We start from the raw sequence: 21,313 nt of genomic DNA, 5'->3' as shown, positions 1-21,313 counted from the left end.
TGGTCTTAATGTTTTGTACACTCAGTGTACACTGTACATGTGTGTCGTGTGTGTCATTGATATAACATTTTCAGTGACAGTGATCACGCAAAATAACTTCTACGGAGCCTTCATGAGTGAAAGGTCTTTGCAAAGACAGGTCTGAATGGTAGAGGGATAGGGAGGTAGCCTATATAGGAGAACAGGGCAAACTGAACGGATCAGTTGAGGCTATTAGGCCCAGTCCCAGTTGGTTGACTGTGATCCTCCCATAGGTACCTTACCTCTTTATCTGCAGCCCATGATTGAGGTACACAGGGGTTAAACTATCAGTACAGAGAGCCATTGTGCTCAACTTCAGCTTTCTATAGCGTTTGTCTCTTTCAGTCATGTTTCAAATGGGAATCAGGGCTATAAATGTCGTGGAGACATTATCTGAACAATGGTAGAGTGACTAGAGTGCTTTCAACCAATTAGTAGAGCAAAAGGTATATGATCAAATAAAAAAAGGGATGTTTTAGAGAGAACTGAAAATAAAATAAATGTGCTGATTTAGCAATAATATGCAATAGTCATCATAACAATATATTAAACTATCTAAGAGGAACAACCAGCCCTTCTATAGCATCTCTAACTCTCTCTCCCTCCCCACCTCCCTCCCTCTCTCTGTGTGGTGAAGGATACGGTGCTGCCTGAGTATGGTGAGATGTCGTTCATGTCGCTCATGTCTCCACACTCTGACTTGATGAGGGACAGGGAGAGCCCCTCTGCAGTGCTCCCAGGGTTGGTCGGAGAGAAAGACCGGTGGTGGTGCCCCACATGATGCCCTGATGACATTTTGGTCCGCAGGCTGGTGGTCTCCCTGGACAGGTCCATGGAGTCTGGGGAGGAACGGTCCTTCCCTGGGTAACCGCCGGAGGGTGGGCCCAGAGGGCTCTGGAAGGGGTAACCCATGAGAGGAAGGGGAAAGGGGTGGCGGAAAGAAGGGGGCTGAAGGTAGAGAGGGAGGAGGGGTGCAGGGAGGGGTGGTGATGGCCCCCGTGGGCGCCCACGGCTGAGGATTGGTGATGGTGCTCCATCTGCGTCTTCCTCACCACCAGGGGCAGCGCCTCCGTCTGGTCGTTGGCGCCGGGCACAGGTATGCTGCCGAACGACTCCAGGGGATTGGGAATGACGACGTCGCCAAAGCATTGCAGGCGCTGGTTGACTGTGTGGAAGTTGGGGCCCTTGACGTTGACACCAAACCTCTCTGGGGGCATGGGGAGGGGAGGGAAGACTTGGGGTGGTGTGGGGCGAGGGGGCTTGGCAAACACCTTGACCACTGTGTCCACCACCTGGTTCATTGCCGAGTTGAGCTCCTGTTTCAACGTCTCAGCCAGCAGCTTGCCCTCTGCATGGTGCATGGAGGAGGAGGGGCCCTGACCAGGACCTTTTCCCCAGACCAGCCCCTCTCTCCTGAGCTTGTCCCCCTCAGCCAGTAGGGCCTGCTCCTGGAGCAACGCCCTTGCTCGGTCCAGGAAGTGTCCCGGATCCAGGTCTGACATCTCATTGTCGGAACGGTCTGTCCGGTCATCTCCTCCAGCATCAGACCTCCCAGCGCTGTCCTCAGACATGTTGCCTAGGTCATGGGCCAGGTCATGCTCCGAGTTGTCGGTGGAGTCATAGATCTGGAAAAACTTCTCCTGCAGCTGGCGCAGCTGCTTCTGCATGTCCTCCAGCTGCAGCTTCAGTTGTCTGCGCTCCTCATGCTTCTGCTCTTTACGCTGGCACACCAGCTGGGTGAAGCTCTGCTGCTGCTGCTGGGGCAGGCGCTGTTTCCTTTTGTTCTCCCGGCTGCACACCTCTCCCCTGGGGCTGGGCGGCTGTGGGGGGCAGTTCATCTCCATTTCTCTGTCCCTGTCACCGTCCATCTCTCGCTCTCTCTCCCGTCCACATTGTTCCAGTTCGTGGTCCCGCTCACCGAGGTGGCGTGTGGGCACCACCACCCCGGGTGAGTGGCTCATGCCCCGGATGATGTTCTCCACTCGGGCACGCTTGGCCCGGAGGTGCTCGTCATTGAGGCGCTCTAGGTCAAAGGCGCCCAGAGCCGGGGGATGGCCAAAAGGGGAAAGGCACTCCTGGGGGCTGTCCTGGGACGAATTACTGCAGGCGTCCTCCTGGGGGGCTTCGGAACCCCCACTGGAGAGGCCCGACCTGGGGAACCCCACATCCTCTCTATCTCCTCTCTCCCCTCTCTCTCCTCTTCCGTTCTTGGCCATGTTGTTCTTGAGGAGCTGGGAGATGATAGTGGCACCGGGGAAGGCGTCTTCATACGAGTTGGCTCTCTTCAGGAGCTTCCGGAGCACGTTGGACTTGGACTCGCTGTTGGTTGCTGTGACGACCCCAGCGTGGCCGTGCGGCTGCACCATGGAGCAGTCCATGGAGTCTGCATCGGAGCCATGGCGGTGGGAGTTGAGAGAGTTCATAGCACCGAAGATTGCTGCTTTGGCATGGGCGATGTCGGCGCTTGTTGTGGCTGCTGCTGCTGCGTTGGCAGCGTTGCTGCCCACAGTCCTCTTCACCCCGATGTCCACTCGTCTTCTCTTGGTCTGTCTGCTCAGGAAGGAGTCGCTGTCATGGTCCGGCATCACGGTCTGCTGCTATTGGGCCATATCCCACAAAGCCACTCCTCTAGCCCCACTGCTGAATGACACCTGTAGAATGAAAACATAAAGGAAACATGGTCATAACACTGTCATGGCCGATATATTTACACCTGTTGTGACATATATTGTGTTATTTTATGGCTTTTGACACAACATAAGAGTGTCAAAAGCCATATTTATTCTAATGTGTTTACCCCTGTCAAGACGTTTTCCTTCGTTTGAAAAATGTATTTCTTAAGTCCTTTGTTGTTGTTATGAATTTTTCACAGACACGTTTTTTTTCTCATTATATTTCAAATAAAATCCCATACACTTCATGACACCACATGAAGAATTATGACCATCCTGTGTCACTTTACTTGGACTAAGAAAATACACTTTGTGGCACTGTCAAGAAGCATTATGAACATAATAATCATATGAACCAGATAGGCCTATCGTGGACATGCCCCTTGTGTCAAGTCATCAGACAAAAATAGGGTGTCTTGTCCTGCTTCTGAAACCGTGGTATAGGGTGCCATTTCACACGCACCCTACATTTTCTCTGTCTGTCCCCTGTTCCACACTGCCTGCCTGCGCAACACTGAACCAGTTCCCACGCAACACAAAGCTTCATAAAATGATGATAATTACTTAAGCACTTTTCCTCATTTCCATGTTTGTGCGGCTTCAAGCCGGTACAGAAAACCATTAAGTCAAAAGACTAAAGAGAAAGGCTGACATTGGATTAAGAATACCACAAAGACACAGTAAACTCAGTGGAACTCCTTTCTGACTTAATTACAATCTCTTCTCCAAAAGTCATCTGTAGGTAATTTACATTTTAGGTTACATTTTAGTCATTTAGATTAGAAGTTGCCCATACCCAAAGCAATTCATTACGTGCATGTAGGGTTCTTCAATTTGATTTCAATCACATTTTGACCACACCCCTTCATACAAAACTTTCTATACATATTTGCCGATGGTAGAAAGTTACTTTTGGACTTGAATGTCAAAACTATTTGGAGATAGAGGTGCTCAAAGTTGAACCATTTTGCACATCCAATCCTATGATGAGACATCCATTCCTTCATCACTTGAAAATATAAACAGTTGAATTTTATGCAATTTTTTATAAATGTTACAAACATGGTTGTTTTGTTTTGTAATTTCTTGAAAAATAAAGTTTTAATACAAAATATGTACATTTTTTGAACGTTTAAAGTCAATTATCTAGAAATGCATGGAGTCAAGATTCTTTTCCATTTTCCCATGTTGTAGATTATACATGATTTTACATCATCTTTGGTGTTAGTGTTGTGCCTGCAATCGTTTGAGACACAGAATACTCTTGAGTTCAGGGTGGGTATAATTTCCGTCATAGAAATAGAATTCATAGAATGGACATATACAGTGGGGCAAAAAATTATTTAGTCAGCCACCAATTGTGAAAGTTCTCCCACTTAAAAAGATGAGAGAGGCCTGTAATTTTCATCATAGGTACACTTCAACTATGACAGACAAAATGAGAAAAAAAATCCAGAAAATCACATTGTAGGATTTTTAATGAATTTATTTGCAAATTATGGTGGAAAATAAGTATTTGGTCAATAACAAAAGTTTCTCAATACTTCGTTATATACCCTTTGTTGGCAATGACAGAGGTCAAACGTTTTCTGTAAGTCTCCACAAGGTTTTCACACACTGTTGTTGGGATTTTGGCCCATTCCTCCATGCAGATCTCCTCTAGAGCAGTGATGTTTTGGGGCTGTTGCTGGGCAACACAGACTTTCAACTCCCTCCAAAGATTTTCTATGGGGTTGAGATCTGGAGACTGGCTAGGCCACTCCAGGACCTTGAAATGCTTCTTACGAAGCCACTCCTTCGTTGCCCGGGCGGTGTGTTTGGGATCATTGACATGCTGAAAGACCCAGCCACGTTTCATCTTCAATGCCCTTGCTGATGGAAGGAGGTTTTCACTCAAAATCTCACGATACATGGCCCCATTCATTCTTTCCTTTACAAGGATCAGTCGTCCTGGTCCCTTTGCAGAAAAACAGCCCCAAAGCATGATGTTTCCACCCCCATGCTTCACAGTACGTATGGTGTTGTTTGGATGCAACTCAGCATTCTTTGTCCTCCAAACACGACGAGTTAAGTTTTTACCAAAAAGTTATATTTTGGTTTCATCTGACCATATGATATTCTCCCAATCTTCTTCTGGATCATCCAAATGCTCTCTAGCAAACTTCAGACGGGCCTGGACATGTACTGGCTTAAGCAGGGGGACATGTCTTGCACTGCAGGATTTGAGTCCCTGGCGGCGTAGTCTGTTACTGATGGTAGGCTTTGTTACTTTGGTCCCAGCTCTCTGCAGGTCATTCACTAGGTCCTCCCGTGTGGCTCTGGGATTTTTGCTCACCATTCTTGTGATCATTTTGACTCCACGGGGTGAGATCTTGCGTGGAGCCCCAGATCGAGGGAGATTATCAGTGGTCTTGTATGTCTTCCATTTCCTAATATTTGCTCCCACAGTTGATTTCTTCAAATCAAGCTGCTTACCTATTGCAGATTCAGTCTTCCCAGTCTGGTGCAGGTCTACAATTTTGTTTCTGGTGTCCTTTGACAGCTCTTTGGTCTTGGCCATAGTGGAGTTTGGAGTGTGACTGTTTGAGGTTGTGGACAGGTGTCTTTTATACTGATAACAAGTTCAAACAGGTGCCATTAAAACAGGTAATGAGTGGAGGACAGAGGAGCCTCTTAAAGAAGAAGTTACAGGTTTGTGAGAGCCAGAAATCTTGCTTGTTTGTAGGTGACCAAATACTTATTTTCCACCATAATTTGCAAATAAATTCATTAAAAATCCTACAATGTGATTTTCTGGATTTTTTCCCCTCATTTTGTCTGTCATAGTTGAAGTGTACCTATGATGAAAATTACAGGCCTCTCTCATCTTTTTAAGTGGGAGAACTTGCACAATTGGTGGCTGACTAAATATTTTTTTGCCCCACTGTATATCCTTTTGGATCACTGGAATTTAGCTGGTACATCATTTACATTTAAATTTAATTGAAATTTGAACTTCCAGTTACAACCACAAAGATGGCCGCTGGTCCACCCAACATTGAATGTCAACTTAAATGGGGATGTCTATTTTATTATCTATATTTATATGATTTCAATAGGTTGTCCATGGAACATTTACAGTGTAATTTAAAATAACTGATATTCCCATTAAAGTCAACATTCTCTGATGTGTGGACCAACCATCTTTGTGCTACCAAATTTTGAAAGTTTAAAACATGCTGTCTCTCAACCTATGGTGGGCACAACACAAACACCTCAGATGATGTTTAACATATACATTTTTTGATAATTCATGTTTAAAGTTAAAAAACAAGAAATTATAAAATAGTTTGGCAACCCTGTTTGTAAGCTTTTAAATTATATAAAACTCAACCGTTTATCTTTTACAGTGATGAAGACATGGATGTCTCATGGTAGGGTTGGGCTCCGCTATCTCCTAAATGTTTTGGCATTCAGGTCCAAGAACTTACTTTCTGACCCCTTCTATACTGGGCAAATATGTATAGAAAGTTTTGTTCAAATCAAAAGGGAGTGGTCAAAAAGTGACTGAAATCAAATTGAATGACCAGAAAGTACAGGACGTGTATTCATCCAAACCACATATCACACCCATTTAAAGTGTTATAATAACAAGTGCCTCAAACAATACAACCTATTTGCAGATTGCTTCTTATATTTTACTGACTGAATGCGCACTGATTGAAGAAGCAACTTAGAGCACTACGACAAATATTTTGTCACCATCCAGACGGAATCAGAACCCCGTTGTAAGCATCGGCTGACGACTACGCATGTCATCATCAGAGGTGTAGGACTTGTATCCAGTATATTTACAGAATGAATTAACATTTGCTGGCAATAGAGAAAAAATTCAAACTTTTATGTAAAATGTAAGAATTATTTTGTTACATTATTTAATATTCCTTAATTCCTTCTTCCAAATCTCAACTATTGTCTATCTGTGCAGACAATACTGTGTAAGATAATAAGACTTCAACCTGGCGAGTCGTTTTACTCAAAGCCTGATCCTTTAAAGACCACTAAAGCCCTGCTAAGCAGAACAGCGGTGAGATAATCTAATAGGAAATCTATATTAATAACATATATGTATAGGGTGAATAGGGTTTTCTATGCTTGTCAATTGTGTGAGTTCTTACTGGAGAACCAAAGTAGAGTACATTCATTTAAATCTGTCAAACACTATTTAGGATTTTAGTGCAATAAAACGGACAATGCAAATAGACTGTCAAAGACATTTTGAACTGACAAAATATAGATGTATATAGGTATATCTAAATATTCATCAACAGCTCATATTGTTACTGAGTGTTTTGACTCATTTGTCAAGACATATTTTGAGGGAGAATGTAATTTTTTAAAACAAATGTTTAGATCTCTGCTCAAACCACTCAGAGTCGGATATAAAAATGGGGCCAGTGTGAAAGTATTTATAATCTGAGCCCATTCTGTCTATAAAGAATGAGCCCATTCTGTCTAACCCCCGTCACTTAGTTGAACTGGGAGTAAAAATCACCTATAGGATATATGTCAAAGTAATTGATGCCATAAGTAACCATGCATAACAAGCATCATTTTCTCTTCTAATAAACACAAACTCACATTCTCTCACACTCCTCCCCCCCCCCCCCTCTCTCGCTCACACACACACACACACAAACACACACAATTTTAGATGGAAACTGTTTGAGATAGGCTTATTACTGAGTTACTAAGCAATACAAGAGCAACATGCGGTAAGATGTACACTATTTAGCACATTATTGGTGTAACTAAATGAAGAAGAAACAAGGTTGGGGAAGCTTGACAGATTTGTTTTATCTCATTACAGAAACAAAGTCTGGCAAAACAAAATTAAATATATTACACAGACTAAACAAATGTCGGTATATTATTAAAATTATTAAAAGCATGTCTGCTTCTAGTTATGACAAATGGCTCTGGCTCAACTCTTTCCATCCATCCATCTATCCATCTCCAGAAGTTCAAACGAGGGTGAAATATCTCCAAGAAAACTTTGACTTGGGTGCCACAAGAGCTTAACAATGGGCCAGGTCATTGTCGCTCGAAAATAAAGCCGCTAGCATCTGTCGTTTCCGATGGCACATTTTCCACCCCCATTGCCCATGCGCAGTCTATTGGAATACCTTTCAACAATTTCAAGGAAATATGAGCACATTTGAACAATGAGCTACGCTCATCTCTCCCCCTTCGCTCATTTTGAGTTTGAGTTTGATTTTTGATTTTTTTTTTACAGGGACAGTGCACATTAATCAACGTTTCAGTAAATGTCCCGGGTTTAGCATGCCGGCTAATTTTCAACCACAGTGCCTGGGCAGGTTATTAAAAAATAATTAGAATAATAATACAGACAATCAATGAGCAGTGAGCACACGCAGGGCAACATTGGACAAGCAAGACGTAGCATGCAGACAGACCAACATAGCACAAAAAGCAACAAGACAAAATCCATAAAAGCAACAAAGTGTTTCCACACCTCACAAGCTACAGACAACAGACAACATGGAAAGCGGCAATAGACAACTAGGGATTATGTTCACAAGTCTGATTGGCCTTTAGCCATGTCATCATGTTTTTTTTTTTGTGAAAGTGTGATAGGTGGTGCAGTTGTGTGTGTTCCCGGGATCTTTACAGCTCTGAGAGAGAGAGAGAACGGGGCACCATGAAGGTTAAAAAAAGTTCATAACCCTTTGGATTTGTAACATGGCAAAGTAACTATTCAAGCAAGTCTGACTTTTTTAACCTTTATTTAACTAGGAAAGTCAGTTAAGAACAAATTCTTATTTACAATTACGACCGACCTCGGCCAAACCCAGACGACGCTGGGCCAATTGGGTGCCACCCTATGGGACTCCCAATCATGTCAATTACATTTCTATTCCACGTTGGTTCAACATCATTTAATTGAAATGACGTGGAAACAACATTGAATCAACCAGTATGTGCCCAGAGGGATAGGCCGCAGATGTAGTCAGATTTGACTTCTCTTAGCAGTTTGGGAGAACTTAGGTAGCAGAGCAGAAGGTTAGGAGAATTAGGTTAAGGTCAGGAAAAGGGTTAGGGTTAGCTAAAATTGAAAATAATGATAATAACATTTGACAAAAGCTGTTTCCTTCTAGCCATGACCAGGTTGTGTGTGTCTGTGCCAATTATCACTGTTGTCTCCATAATGTGCACTTTGGACGCTTTTTCCCTCATCAACATTTGCTCGTTCTTGGCACTATCACCACAATAATTATTCCAGGGAAACAGTTAAACCACTACTAGACTGAAACATTCAAAGAGTAGATCCCATTTATCTGATATGATATTTATCAGATATTAATAGTGATAAAACCAAGCTTGTTAAAATCGAAACGACTCACAAGCGTAATACACTGAACGAATAAGACTACACACAACAAAGACCATATACGAGACTTGAAGGTGTAGCCCACACAGATTCAAAGATAACGGACTTCAGCCTTTGATCAAATCAAACCAAGTCAGACAGCCTTGAAAGTCTTTAGCCTATATGCTAAAATAAATCATTTATTCACAAATAACACATTTTAAAAGACAGTAACTTACTTTTAAAAGTGAGAAATAATCTGTAATAATAAAGTATTCTGCACAGCAACTTAGTCACACTTTAGGTTAAAGAAAACAATTCAGCCTAATAATATCGTCAAAGACAGCTAATGTTGTCTTTCATTAGAATAAATTCTGCTGTTTATCTTTTGATTTGTTTTTGTTTTTCTGCCCACCAAACGCACTCGACGCAAATGAACAAGAGGGAGGTATCTGAGGACAAGGTTACTTACCCGCAGATGAAGGGAAAGGCCTTTTTTTTACTGCTGAAAAAAAGAATACGGACTATGGAAGCTTCGCCGCGAAACGTTCAATATTATAATTTCTCAGGGAAGGAAGAGTATGAGTAAAGTGAGTGATGAGCGCGACCGTAGGACATAAAAATAGACATACAAGAGCTATTTTGCTCCGCTCTCTGTCATCTTCTCTCGAGGGGTGAACGACTGGTGATGATGTCGTAGCAGCTTGACCGAGGCGCACGCGATGCAGAGCTTCGACGCTCGAGCTCTCCTCCACCAACAAGATTCACTTTAAGACACAGCTGAAGGAAACAGGAAGACGGCGCGTCATACGCTTGGTGATGTAACGGATCGCACCTACCAATAAGAACCGTCCGTCGTATACCGAGGAGTACAATGCACTGAACTTGACCGAGGAACGGGACTTCAACAGACCAAAAAATTATCTTATTTTGTTTACAAATAAATGATTTAATATGTAAGAAAACCTCATTGAGAAGTAGCTTATGGCATTACAATACTGTTAATAGGCCTAATGTTTGCATGAACATTCATTTTATGGACATGTTATGTGTGGATAAATGATAATAGCAGTTTTTTTAAGGCACAACATTTATATGTTTTAAATGTCCTGAATACGTGTTTATGTCATTTAAACTCATGTTAAACGGTGTCCATTAAAGACACACATTCCTCACAAATTTTACGCAACATTTTTTCATTTAGTTTTTTATTTCCAAGTTTGCCTTTCGATAAGAGATGAATTGTCGTGTCTCGGTTAGGCCGATTGAGTTGTGTTTAGTGCAACACTATCCTTGTAACAACGATAAGATTAACTTTGTGAGTCTCCTGAGTCCAGGGGTTGAACGTAACTGCCCGCAGGGGCTCAGAAAGGCATGGTGTCGGTATATCACTATCCTGGTTTGATTTACCAACCACAGACGAACACGCTAAGGTTTGAATACACTATATCATGGAAATGTTATTATATTATTGCCTGATAACACTGGCCAGAGTCATTTCAAATACGAGTTTATGTTACATTTTATTTCATTCACAGGTATTTCTGTCACGGAGTGAGACAAAATTCCATCCCTCTGTTTCACTGCATATTAGGCTAATACTGTATTTACTACTGAGCAAACATCAATGTGTGTCTTTTAGTATAGCCTATGCATTTAAGTGGGCAATTTAGATGATCAATTATAGGCTACGTAATGCTCACATTTGATGTTTTATATTTGTCATTTGACATTTAGGCAATTGGTTACGGCGTTCAGTTTGCAAGAGGTTTGCTTCAGAAAGTTTTCATTTTGTTCTTTGCAATTCTTGGCCTTACTTTTTACCCTCTGTATATTTTAATTGAAGACACCTGTAACAAATAACCAGCACCTAATCAACTGAATAGGCATATTATCCACTTCAACATATTTGTGATTTATAGACTAGTGAATTTCAGTGTACAATTCTCACGCATGTTTGTAGTAGATTGCTAAAATTTAAATGTAATATCTGAACCGGTCTTCTTAAAATAATCTAATGTCTTTAGCCCTAGTTCCATATGTGTTCATAGTAAGTATAACTAGAGGCTAAATGTTCCCGATAAATTAAAATATAGGTTATATATTTCAATCCAAATGTGTGAATAGCATTATTTGTTATTTTGAAAAATTATTTCTAATGGTTTATTAAGTCGTGTGTTGAAACTTTTTTCAACAGGCTCCTCTTTATGCCGAATAATTGTCCATGACTTTCAATCTGCAACATTGATTTATAATGGACGCGATACCGCGTTATACACTCATTGTAAAGGGGTTACTGTGAATTTGACAGTAGCTTACAGGCAGCTCGATGGAAAGTAAAATTCAGTATTTCATATTATAGTACACCTACTGCAATATTAAGATAGTATCAAAGAAAGTACTGTCTAATGACACACATTACAATGCCTAAAATTGACGGTATTATACAGTAAAAAAGTAAATGCTACCGTAATTGGAATGAATTAGTTCATGACATTAATTGAGGGGAGGGGTTTGTATTAACAGTATTTTACTGTAATTACACGGGATGGTGCAAGCAGGTTGGCTGCTAGGTAAAGTGTTTACACATTAAGGTATAGGAATGATATATATCACTTGCACTTCTAGAGGCCTTAATAAAGGCTTCCAAACTGGCAGTGGCTACAGGGCAAAACAGACCAAAAGGACATGGCGAAATGCATGGCAAAACCATCAAAGGTTAAAGACTTGCTGCCACTCAAATCTGTCCCCTATACAAATTGATGGGGCACTATAAATCCACATTGGAGTTAAATCGGTCAGATTCTCAGGCACGCCTCAAAATATGTTAATGAGCCATACACAAAAATACCATGCACCAACTAGTGGTCAAAAGGTTTTCGTTGCTCCAAAGATGTGATATGTCAGTGTACCATATTCTATTGGGTGGAATTAAAGTATCATTCGAAATACAGCAGCAAGTATTTCCCCACCCACAACATTTTCCCACAATGCACCATAATTTACAGTATGTTGCAGTAAACCGTTTCAGAGTATTTTACTCTTGATAATACCTCATATGTACCTACAATTGGCAGTTTTCTGTTGCAGTGTAGGCTACTTCTTATTGTGGCTGATGCTATTATCACATGCACTGATATCACTGTTAATACGATTTCATAGGAATCAGAAATGTGGTTATCCATCAATGTGAAGACATATGTCCCCTGAATTTATTTTTCTAGAGGAGCTTTAAAAATAAGTGTAAATTGTTGTTATTATTATTGTTATCATCATCATGTAGCCTATGTCTAATGCCTATGAAAATAAACAAGCATTTATCAGCTGAGACTGGGCTATCTTGAATCAAATAGGCTATAAATTGCACCTATTTTTATGGAGTTAGAGTTGTTTTTTAAACCCTTAGCTGAAAAGTTTCAGTCCAACTTTTTTCAGTCCATTATGCCGGCTATAATAAAACTATCCGTGACATAAACAGGATTCTGATGTGCTTAATGAGAAGTCTTGTGATTTTCCTATGTCTCTGTCAAATGCCAAAAAGGAAAGGCGCGTCTCTTTTCCATGTCGCAAGCAAGTGTTTTTGAGGACGAATAAATTGCAATGAAGTCAGCAAATTTAGTGTCTGGAGTCTCTTTTTCAAAGCAGGTGTCCCGGTCCCCGCTCCCCAACTCGGCCAGCTCATTTGGCTTCAACTCCCCATGGTGCCCTCGGTGCATACACTCCATGGAAAAACAGTCTGGGACATTAAAGAGACTGTGTTTGGAAAAGGAAGACTCGGATGAGGTGTAGCGGAAACGTGTTCGTTAACACTGGCACCTCTTATCTCGGTCCATTCCAGACCAACCCTATTTATTTCAGACTCATTTTGGCTTTCTATAGAGAGCGCCGAATCACCACTTTGATGCTGCAAGACTTATAAATTGAGCGTTACGCGCTGATGTGTGCTTTATTGACATGTGTATTATTATGGTTTAAGTTGGTGTATCGACATGGGAGGAGGCATTAAGGGAGAGAGTGACAACATGATTTTCTCTCGGAGGTTTTATCAACGTAATTTTTTTACCATAATCTGTTGGCCAGTCATGGTAATAGGCGCGCGCACAAACCGGGCAGGCAGGCATTCCACAGTGCTGAGGTGGGTCACTGGCCTATTTCCCTCCTCACTAATTTGGCCCAACAATGGGCCTAAAGAGGGAAACATTTTGGATGGGGATTAATTACAATAAGCATAATTTATATATAATATTTATAATAACAATAATAATAATGATTATGCTATTACAGACACAATTTCACCGAAACATTACTTAATGTAATTATGTCATATTTTTATTTCACTCTATGGATATTGTTATTATTGTATTATTTAATGATAATTCAAATGTAATCTATTCCACTATTAATAAAACCAAATAAAAGATTATTGGTGCATACACAGATGTGCAGATGTTATCACAGGTGCAGTGAAATGCTTGTGTTTCTAGCTCCAACAGTGCAATAATACCTAGCAATACAAAACAATACACACTTAATGCAAAAAGTAAAAAGAAAGAAATGAAAAAATACCAGAAGGAACAATGTCAGAGTCTGGAATCATAAGAAACGTGTAGCCTTTTCATACACATTCCCCAGAATCTTAGTGCATGAATGTCAACCGGCTTATAACACAAAAACAAACTAAGCCAAGGCAATATGATTTCCCAAGTAACTACCTATCATGCCATTATTCTTAGAATCAGGCTATCAACATAAACAGACAAAAGTATGTGTGGAAGTAGCCTGTTAAGCACCTATGCTTACAAAAACACCTCAATCAGATAATGACATGATTGTCTGACCACAACGCTCCACACTTTTCACAAGACACAGTGTCAGAACAATTATCAGAGAGAGATGGAGGAGAGAGAGAGAGAGAGGGAAAGAGAGGTGCTATTTGTGAAAATACAGGCAGAGAGAGGTAAGACTAAAAGCTCTTTTGTTCCAGAGGTTCTGTGTCCTTGGAAAAAAACTGAATTGGTTCAAGAGAAGAGAGGAGAGGAGACGGTAGCTAGGAATGAGTGGGAGACATTACTTCTAAGAGGAAAATTTAGGATTATTCCATTGCTATCTGTGTCTATAGGCTGTGTTTACACAGGCAGCCCAATTCTGATTTTATGCCAATAATTAGTCTATTTCCCAATCATATCTTTTGCCAATAATTAGGCAGATGATCAGATTTGGGCTGCCTGTGTAAACACAGACTATAGCTCTGTATATACTGGAGAGATATCTACCTCCACAAAATGGCTAGTCAAATGAATTGTCCACATTATGATTAAATGGCAGAATAACAGTGAGACTGTGGTTTGTGGCGCCCCTCTCATGTTCCTTTTGACGACTGACTGGCAGATTTATACCAGAGCTGGTACTGTGCTTTTCTACCAGGCCAGCCATGCCCGAAATCACACAGTGCCTCTCCACACCCCTGGGCATTGGTGGCGAATATAGGAGGGTAGGTGTAGCACTGTGTGGGGTTTGGGAGGGTTTGGTTGTGTTTTGGGGTCCTCAATTGCTGGATACTGTAACCAAGGCCTATTTCATGATGAATAATCCAATCCGAGGTCTCTCCAAATCTTCTCTGAGAGGAGTGGGACACATTTTAAAAACACACGCACACATTTAAATTTTAGTCATTTAGCAGACGCTCTTATCCAGAGCAACTTACAGTAGCAATTAGGGTGAAGTGCCTTGCTCAAGGGCACATCGGCAGATTTTTCAGAAATTCTAAATAGCGACCTTTCGGTTACTGGCCCAACCAACCACTAGGCTCCCTGCCACCTACAGGTAGCATGTCAAATTGCCAACACAATTTGACATGTTACCTGTTGATAAGAGTTAAAACTTCTTCGGGATCGGTGTCCCGTCCACGGGACGGTTGAGCTAACGTAGGCTAACGCGATTAGCATGAGGTTGTAAGTAACAAGACAATTTCCCAGGACATAGACATATCTCATATTGGCAGAACGCTTAAATTCTTGTTCGTCTAACTGCACTGTCAAATTTACAGTAAATATTACAGTGAAAGAATACCATGCTATTTTTGTGGAGAGTGCACAATTTTGAACTTGAAAAGTTATTAATAAACAAATTTGGCATTTTTGAACAGTCTTGATACAACATTTTTAACAGAAATGCAATGGTTCATTGTATCAGTGGCGAAAATCCACCTAGTGGCCAAAATCTAAATTGCACCTGGCCTGGAATTATACATTATGGCCTTTCTCTTGCATTTCGAAGATGATGGTACAAAACAAATAACGTTTTTTCTTTGTATTATCTTTTACCAGATCTATTGTGCTATATTGGGGCAGCAGGGTAGCCTAGTGGTTAGAGCGTTGGACTAGTAACCGAAAGGTTGCAAGTTGAAATCCCCGAGCTGACAAGGTACAAATCTGTCATTATGCACCTGAACAGGCAGTTAACCCACTATTCCTAGGCAATCATTGAAAATAAGAATTTGTTCTTAACTGACTTGCCTAGTTAAATGAAGGTAAAATTAAATATTCTCCTACATTCCTTTCACATTTCCACAAACTTCAAAGTGTTTCCTTTAAAATGGTACCAATAATATGCATATACTTGCTACAGGCAGTTAGATTTAGGTATGTCATTTTAGGCTAAAGTTTTTTTTTAAAGGGGTGGATCCGTAAGAGTTTAAAAAAAAGTAATAATAGGGAATAACGTGCTATAGCCTAAGAAAAAATAAACACAATCTCGTATCTGGAGAAGTGTCATGTTATTTGGATACCATGGCTTTCAGTTCAGAATACATGTCTTGGAAATAATGGGCAATTAAAACAATGCTCACTGAAGCTGTAACAAACATGGCTTCAATCAAACCTTCATTAAAATTGCAGTTGTTTTCTAAACATCTTAATTGGTCTTACAATGATCTACTTTACATCTTCGGCTGTTCTATGAGCCACAACTGCAGCTAGAAATGCAAATGTTCATCTCAATTCTGGTTTTCATATTTTGGCACTACAGGAAGCTTTTACACACACAGTTGAGTGTCTCTTTAGCCAAACCTTGAAATGCATAATAATAAATCAACATGGTAGATGAAAAAAAAGAGAAAACAACAACTGTTATCAGAGGGTGGGCTAAGTCAAATAGAATCTATGCCAGGGAGGCAGCGGACCGAAGAGCACTGCGTGCCTTGGAGGTGCTTCGGCAGAGACACGCTCTGAAATGCCCTGGAACTACATTAAACCCAGCCGACATCCTTAAAACAAACAATGGCACCATGAAATAGGGGCTTATAGTGCTCAAAGTCAAAGAGCCCCCTTAGCACTTTCTCTTTCAGTCTCTGTCTGCCTGTATCCCCACCTCTGTTCTCTCTTTCCCTCTCTGAAACACACAGAGAGGGACTCTTCTTGGGATTGCACGCACTCTCATGTCATTGAAAACATGCACAGCACCCACAGGAGAGACCAACATTGTTCATATTGACCTTTCAACTAAAAAATATCACTTTTGTGGCTAAACATGCGGTGCTGGGGTAGGCTAATCAAATCTTACTATCAGGAATCAAGGTAAGACCCAAGTGCAGACTGTGGGAAGTAACAATGTTTATTGAAACCACAGGGGCAGGCAAACGACAGGTCATGGCAGGCAGGGGTTGATAATCCAGAGCAGAAGCCAAGGTACTGGACGGCAGGCAAGCTCAGGGTCAGAGACAGGCAGTGTTCAGGCTGCCGGGTACTGGGTCAGGACAGGCAAAGGTCAAATACCAGGCGGACAAGAAAAAAGAGACTAGAGAAAAACATCTGAAACAAAGCGCTGGTAGGCTTGAACAAACAAGACAAACTGGCAACAGACAGACAGAAAACACAGGTATAAATACACAGGGGATAATGGGGAAGATGTGTGACTGAAGGGGGTGGAGACGGAGGAGGGTAGAGAGAAGCACAGGTGAAACAGATCAGGGCGTGACACTTACGTCAGTGGGACCAACAATATTTTCCCCTGGTTTTACCCCTAAAGCATGGTTTTACTATGGGTCTATTACAGATTGCAAAGACATGATCAACCGTCTCCGCCAGTGAACCATATGATTATTAAGGCATTATAAGTGCCCAGTTCCGCACTGCCTCCATGTGCGTGCCTGCCTTGGTGTGTCAAAGCTGCTCCATTTAGAAGTGTTGAGGGATGGCTTTGGGCGCACAGCAGGGATATAAACACTGGAATTCCATCTTTTCCATACCCACCCACCTGTATTTCATATTTAGCTGTTTTCACCATGTCTGTCATGTGCCCACACCAGTAAGCCCCTGCACGGGCAAACGTGTGTCAGAGATAGAAAAAATGCTAAGCGGGCGGCGGTCTGCTTTCGCTCTTGTGATCCTCAGTAATTATATTTGTTGGCGGGGAGGTAAGTGCTGCTCCCCGGGGGTGTTGTATTCGCTTCTCCATATCATAAAACCACATTACAAGGAACTGCTAAGATATTCTACAATAACAGAAGCAAGGGTGTTAAAATCAAAGAGAAGCCAAATTAAATCTAACAACACTTTATGGAAAATACATGGAAAGGATTGGATGGGAGATACATTCACTTTCATACACATTCACTTTCATCTAATGGCATACTAGACTGGTACAGTAACCCATACACAAACTAACCCACCCACACACACACATGCCCCCCCACACACACCTTCCTTAGGGTTGCCGGAAGATTTCTTCCAGAGTATGGTCTGTTAACTGTTATCTTAAACATTGGCACCCCTCTTCTAGTTGACATACACCCATGAGCTTTGAGCCCATGTGTGGATGTTTGGGCTAGCTATCAGCAGGCCTCTAGACTGGAGTGTCCTATCATCCATGACCTTTTTTGACCTCTCAGTGACCTTTCAAACCGATAACATTCTAGAGTATTGGAGGGGTCATGTAAACACCAACACACACAGCTACAGTGCCTTGCAAAAGTATTTCCCCTTGGCATTTTTCCTATTTTGTTGCATTACAACCTGTAATTTAAATAGATTTTAATTTGGATTTCATGTAATGGACATGAAGACCCTTGCAGCTGTAATTGCTGCAAAAGGTGGCTCTCCAAATTGGTGAAGTGAAATTAAAAAATTAATTGTAAAAAAAAAAAAGGAAAGACAGTGTGTGCATATATAGTCACCCCCTTTGCTACGAAGACTCTAAATAAGATCTGGTGCAACCAATTACCTTCAGAAGTCACATAATTAGTTAAAAAAGTCCACCTGTGTGCAATCTAAGTGTTACATGATCTGTCACATGATCTCAGTATATATACACACCTGTTCTGCAAGGCTCCAGAGTCTGCAACACCACAAAGCAAGGGGCACCACCAAGCAAGCGACACCATGTAGACCAAGGAGCTCTCCAAACAGGTCAGGGACAAAGTTGTGAAGTTCAGATCAGGGTTGGGTTATAAAAAAAATCAGAAACTTTGAACATCCCAAGGAACACCATTAAATCCATTATCAAAAATGGAAAGAATATGGCATCACAACAAACCTGCCAAGAGAGGGTCGCCTACCAAAACTCATGGACCAGGCAAGGACGGAATTAATCAGAGAGGCATCAAAGAGACCAAAGATAACCCTGAAGAAACTGCAAAGCTCCACAGTGGAGATTGAAGTATCTGTCCATAGGACCGCTTTATTAAGCCATACACTCCACAGAGCTGGGCTTTATGGAAGAATTGCCTGAAAAAAGCCATTGCTTCAAGAAAAAAATGAGAAAACACATTTGGTGTTCGCCAAAAGGCATGTGGGAGACTCTCCAAACATATGGAAGAAGGTACTCTGGTCAGATGAGACTAAAATTGAGCTTTTTGAACATCAAGGAAAACACTACGTATGGCACAAACCCAACACCTCCCATCACCCCGAGAACACCATGGGGATGTTTTTCATCGGCAGGGATTGGGAAACTGGTCAGAATTGACGGAATAATGGATTGCGCTAAATTACAGGGGAATTCTTGAGGTAAACCTGTTTCTGTCTTCCAGACATTTGAGACTGGGACGGAGGTTCACCTTCCAGCAGGACATTGACCCTAAGCATACTGCTAAAGCAACACTCAAGTGGTTGAAGGGGAAACATTTAAATGTATTTGAATGGCCTAGTCAAAGCTTAGACCTCAATCCAATTAAGAATCTGTGTTATGACTTAAAGATTGCTGGACACCAGCGGAACCATCCAACTTGAAGGAGCTGGAGCAGTTTTGCCTTGGAGAATGGGCAAAAATCCCAGTGGCTATATGTGCCAAGCTTACAGAGACATACCCCAAGAGACTTGCAGCTGTAATTGCTGCAATAGGTGGCTCTCCAAAGTTTTGACTTTGGGGGGGTGAATAGTTATGCATGCGCAAGTTGTCTTTTTTTTCTTATTTCACAATAAAAAATATGTAGCATCTTCAAAGTGGTAGGCATGTTGTGTAAATCAAATGATACAACCCCCCCCAAAAAAAATCAATTTGAAATCCAGGTTGTAAGGCAACAAAATAGGCAAAATTTCTCAAGCCAATGTATCCTCACATACATGCACAAACTAGCCAATAGTATGTTTTACATTGATGACACTTGTTGATTTAGATTTGGATTGGGATTTTACTGCGATCCTAATTAGCCTACGTCTATGTCGACATCTAGTCTTGTGGTCTGACACATAACCAAAAATACATCACAGACAAAAATACTTTACAATTTACAGGCATATAAAAACATTAACAAAGACATTATAGACTTACACTCATACATACATTACTACCTATACATATGCCTTAACTAGGTTAATTAGGTAAGGCGTTTTATTGTGAGGTGTTGTTTTATTTGTTTTTGAAAGCATATTTAACTGTTTGCTTGAGTAATTTGAGAAGGAAGGAAGTTCCATGTGATCGTGGCTCTATTTAATACTGTGGGTTGCCTTAAATTTGTTCTGTTAGTAGTATATGTAAGTTGACTATACAGACAATTTTTGAATTTTTTACAATATTTCATAGAAAAACAAGAATTGATGTAGTCAATCTCTCCTCTACTTTGAGCCAAGAAAAACGGACATGCATACTGTTGGCATTAGCCCAGTTCTGGGCCAGCTCCAGCTTTTCTAGGTCCTTCTTTGCAGCACTTGACCATTCCACAGGGCAAAACTAGAGCCTGCAGGACTTGTTTGGTTGACTGTGGTGTTAAAAATGCTTGGTGCACATCAATTTAATTATGCATAAAAACATATATTTTCTGTTTTTGTTCCAATGGCAATGACCGTAATCATCTGATCATAAAATGCTTGGTGCACATCAATTTAATTATGCATAAAAACATATATTTTCTGTTTTTGTTCCAATGGCAATGAACAGGCTCTATGAGCCAGGCTCATAGTGGACGTACCCCACTAAGAGAAAATAAAACTAACAAATGAAAAAGAAGGCAGTGTTGGATAAAAATGTAATTGTTTCCCTTGATTTTGATATAATGCAGGGTGAAGCAAAGCAAACAACCCACCCTAGCCCTCCCTGTCTCTGTCTTTCTCTCTCAAGCTGTCTGTTACTTATTGTCATGAACTGAATTTGTACTGAATATGCTGTACTCTGTTTTCAATATTCTATCTCTTAATGTGATGCCATTTTCTGTGCTGTGTTTTAATTCTTCAGAGCCTTGCCTCATCCATTCTCAGTTGGGCTATGTATAAGTACACTTCAGCTACAGGTTATAGCAGCTCATGGACCACAAAGCTGCTTCCTTCAAAACACACACGCACGCACTCACACAGAGCGCTGTGCGCACACACACATGCACATACATCCACATGCACATACATACACTCAGATACACAAACACGCACATTATCCCTGTGTTTTCAAAGACTTCTCTGTGGATAGAGGCGTCTGCCAGCGCAGCCATAAATCACGTTGAGACTGGTGTGGAGGGCACCATGCACCTTGTCCACGCCGCCCACACTATAGCGCTAAATAAACCATAACATCCTGCCTCTCGTGCCGCCCGACACACCAAACGCGACCCAGGAGGGGCGCATGATGAACCCACTCTCCCCTCCCTCCCTCCCTCCCTCCCTCCCTCCCTCCCTCCCTCCCTCCCTCCCTCCCTCCCTCCCTCCCCTCTTTCACTGGCATCGGTGTTTGAGCTGGCACACATTGGGGATTGCTTCAGCTCGCCTCTTTCGCACGTTGGCCCTCTTCCACGTGTTTAGAGGTCACTCGTTTTTCCATTCCAATG

The 21,313-nt window shown here is 41.5% G+C and overlaps 1 protein-coding gene across 1 annotated transcript in view; it reads right to left on the bottom strand.

Annotated features, from left to right (window-relative positions):
• The window catches only part of LOC115108023 (prospero homeobox protein 1-like), a 56,562-nt gene extending 46,686 nt beyond the window's left edge, over window positions 1-9,876 (bottom strand). Inside the window, 3 exon segments of the mRNA XM_029631891.2 lie at window positions 664-968; window positions 971-2,672; window positions 9,536-9,876. Of these exon segments, the coding sequence (XP_029487751.2) occupies window positions 664-968; window positions 971-2,606 (1,941 nt within the window). The 5' untranslated portion in view covers window positions 2,607-2,672; window positions 9,536-9,876.
• Between the last annotated feature and the right edge of the window lie 11,437 nt (window positions 9,877-21,313).

This window comes from Oncorhynchus nerka, linkage group LG24 (genome assembly GCF_034236695.1).
Source record: "Oncorhynchus nerka isolate Pitt River linkage group LG24, Oner_Uvic_2.0, whole genome shotgun sequence".
NCBI lineage: Eukaryota > Metazoa > Chordata > Actinopteri > Salmoniformes > Salmonidae > Oncorhynchus > Oncorhynchus nerka.
Note: the sequence above shows the minus strand (reverse complement) of the source record. Positions and strands in the feature narration are given on the sequence as shown.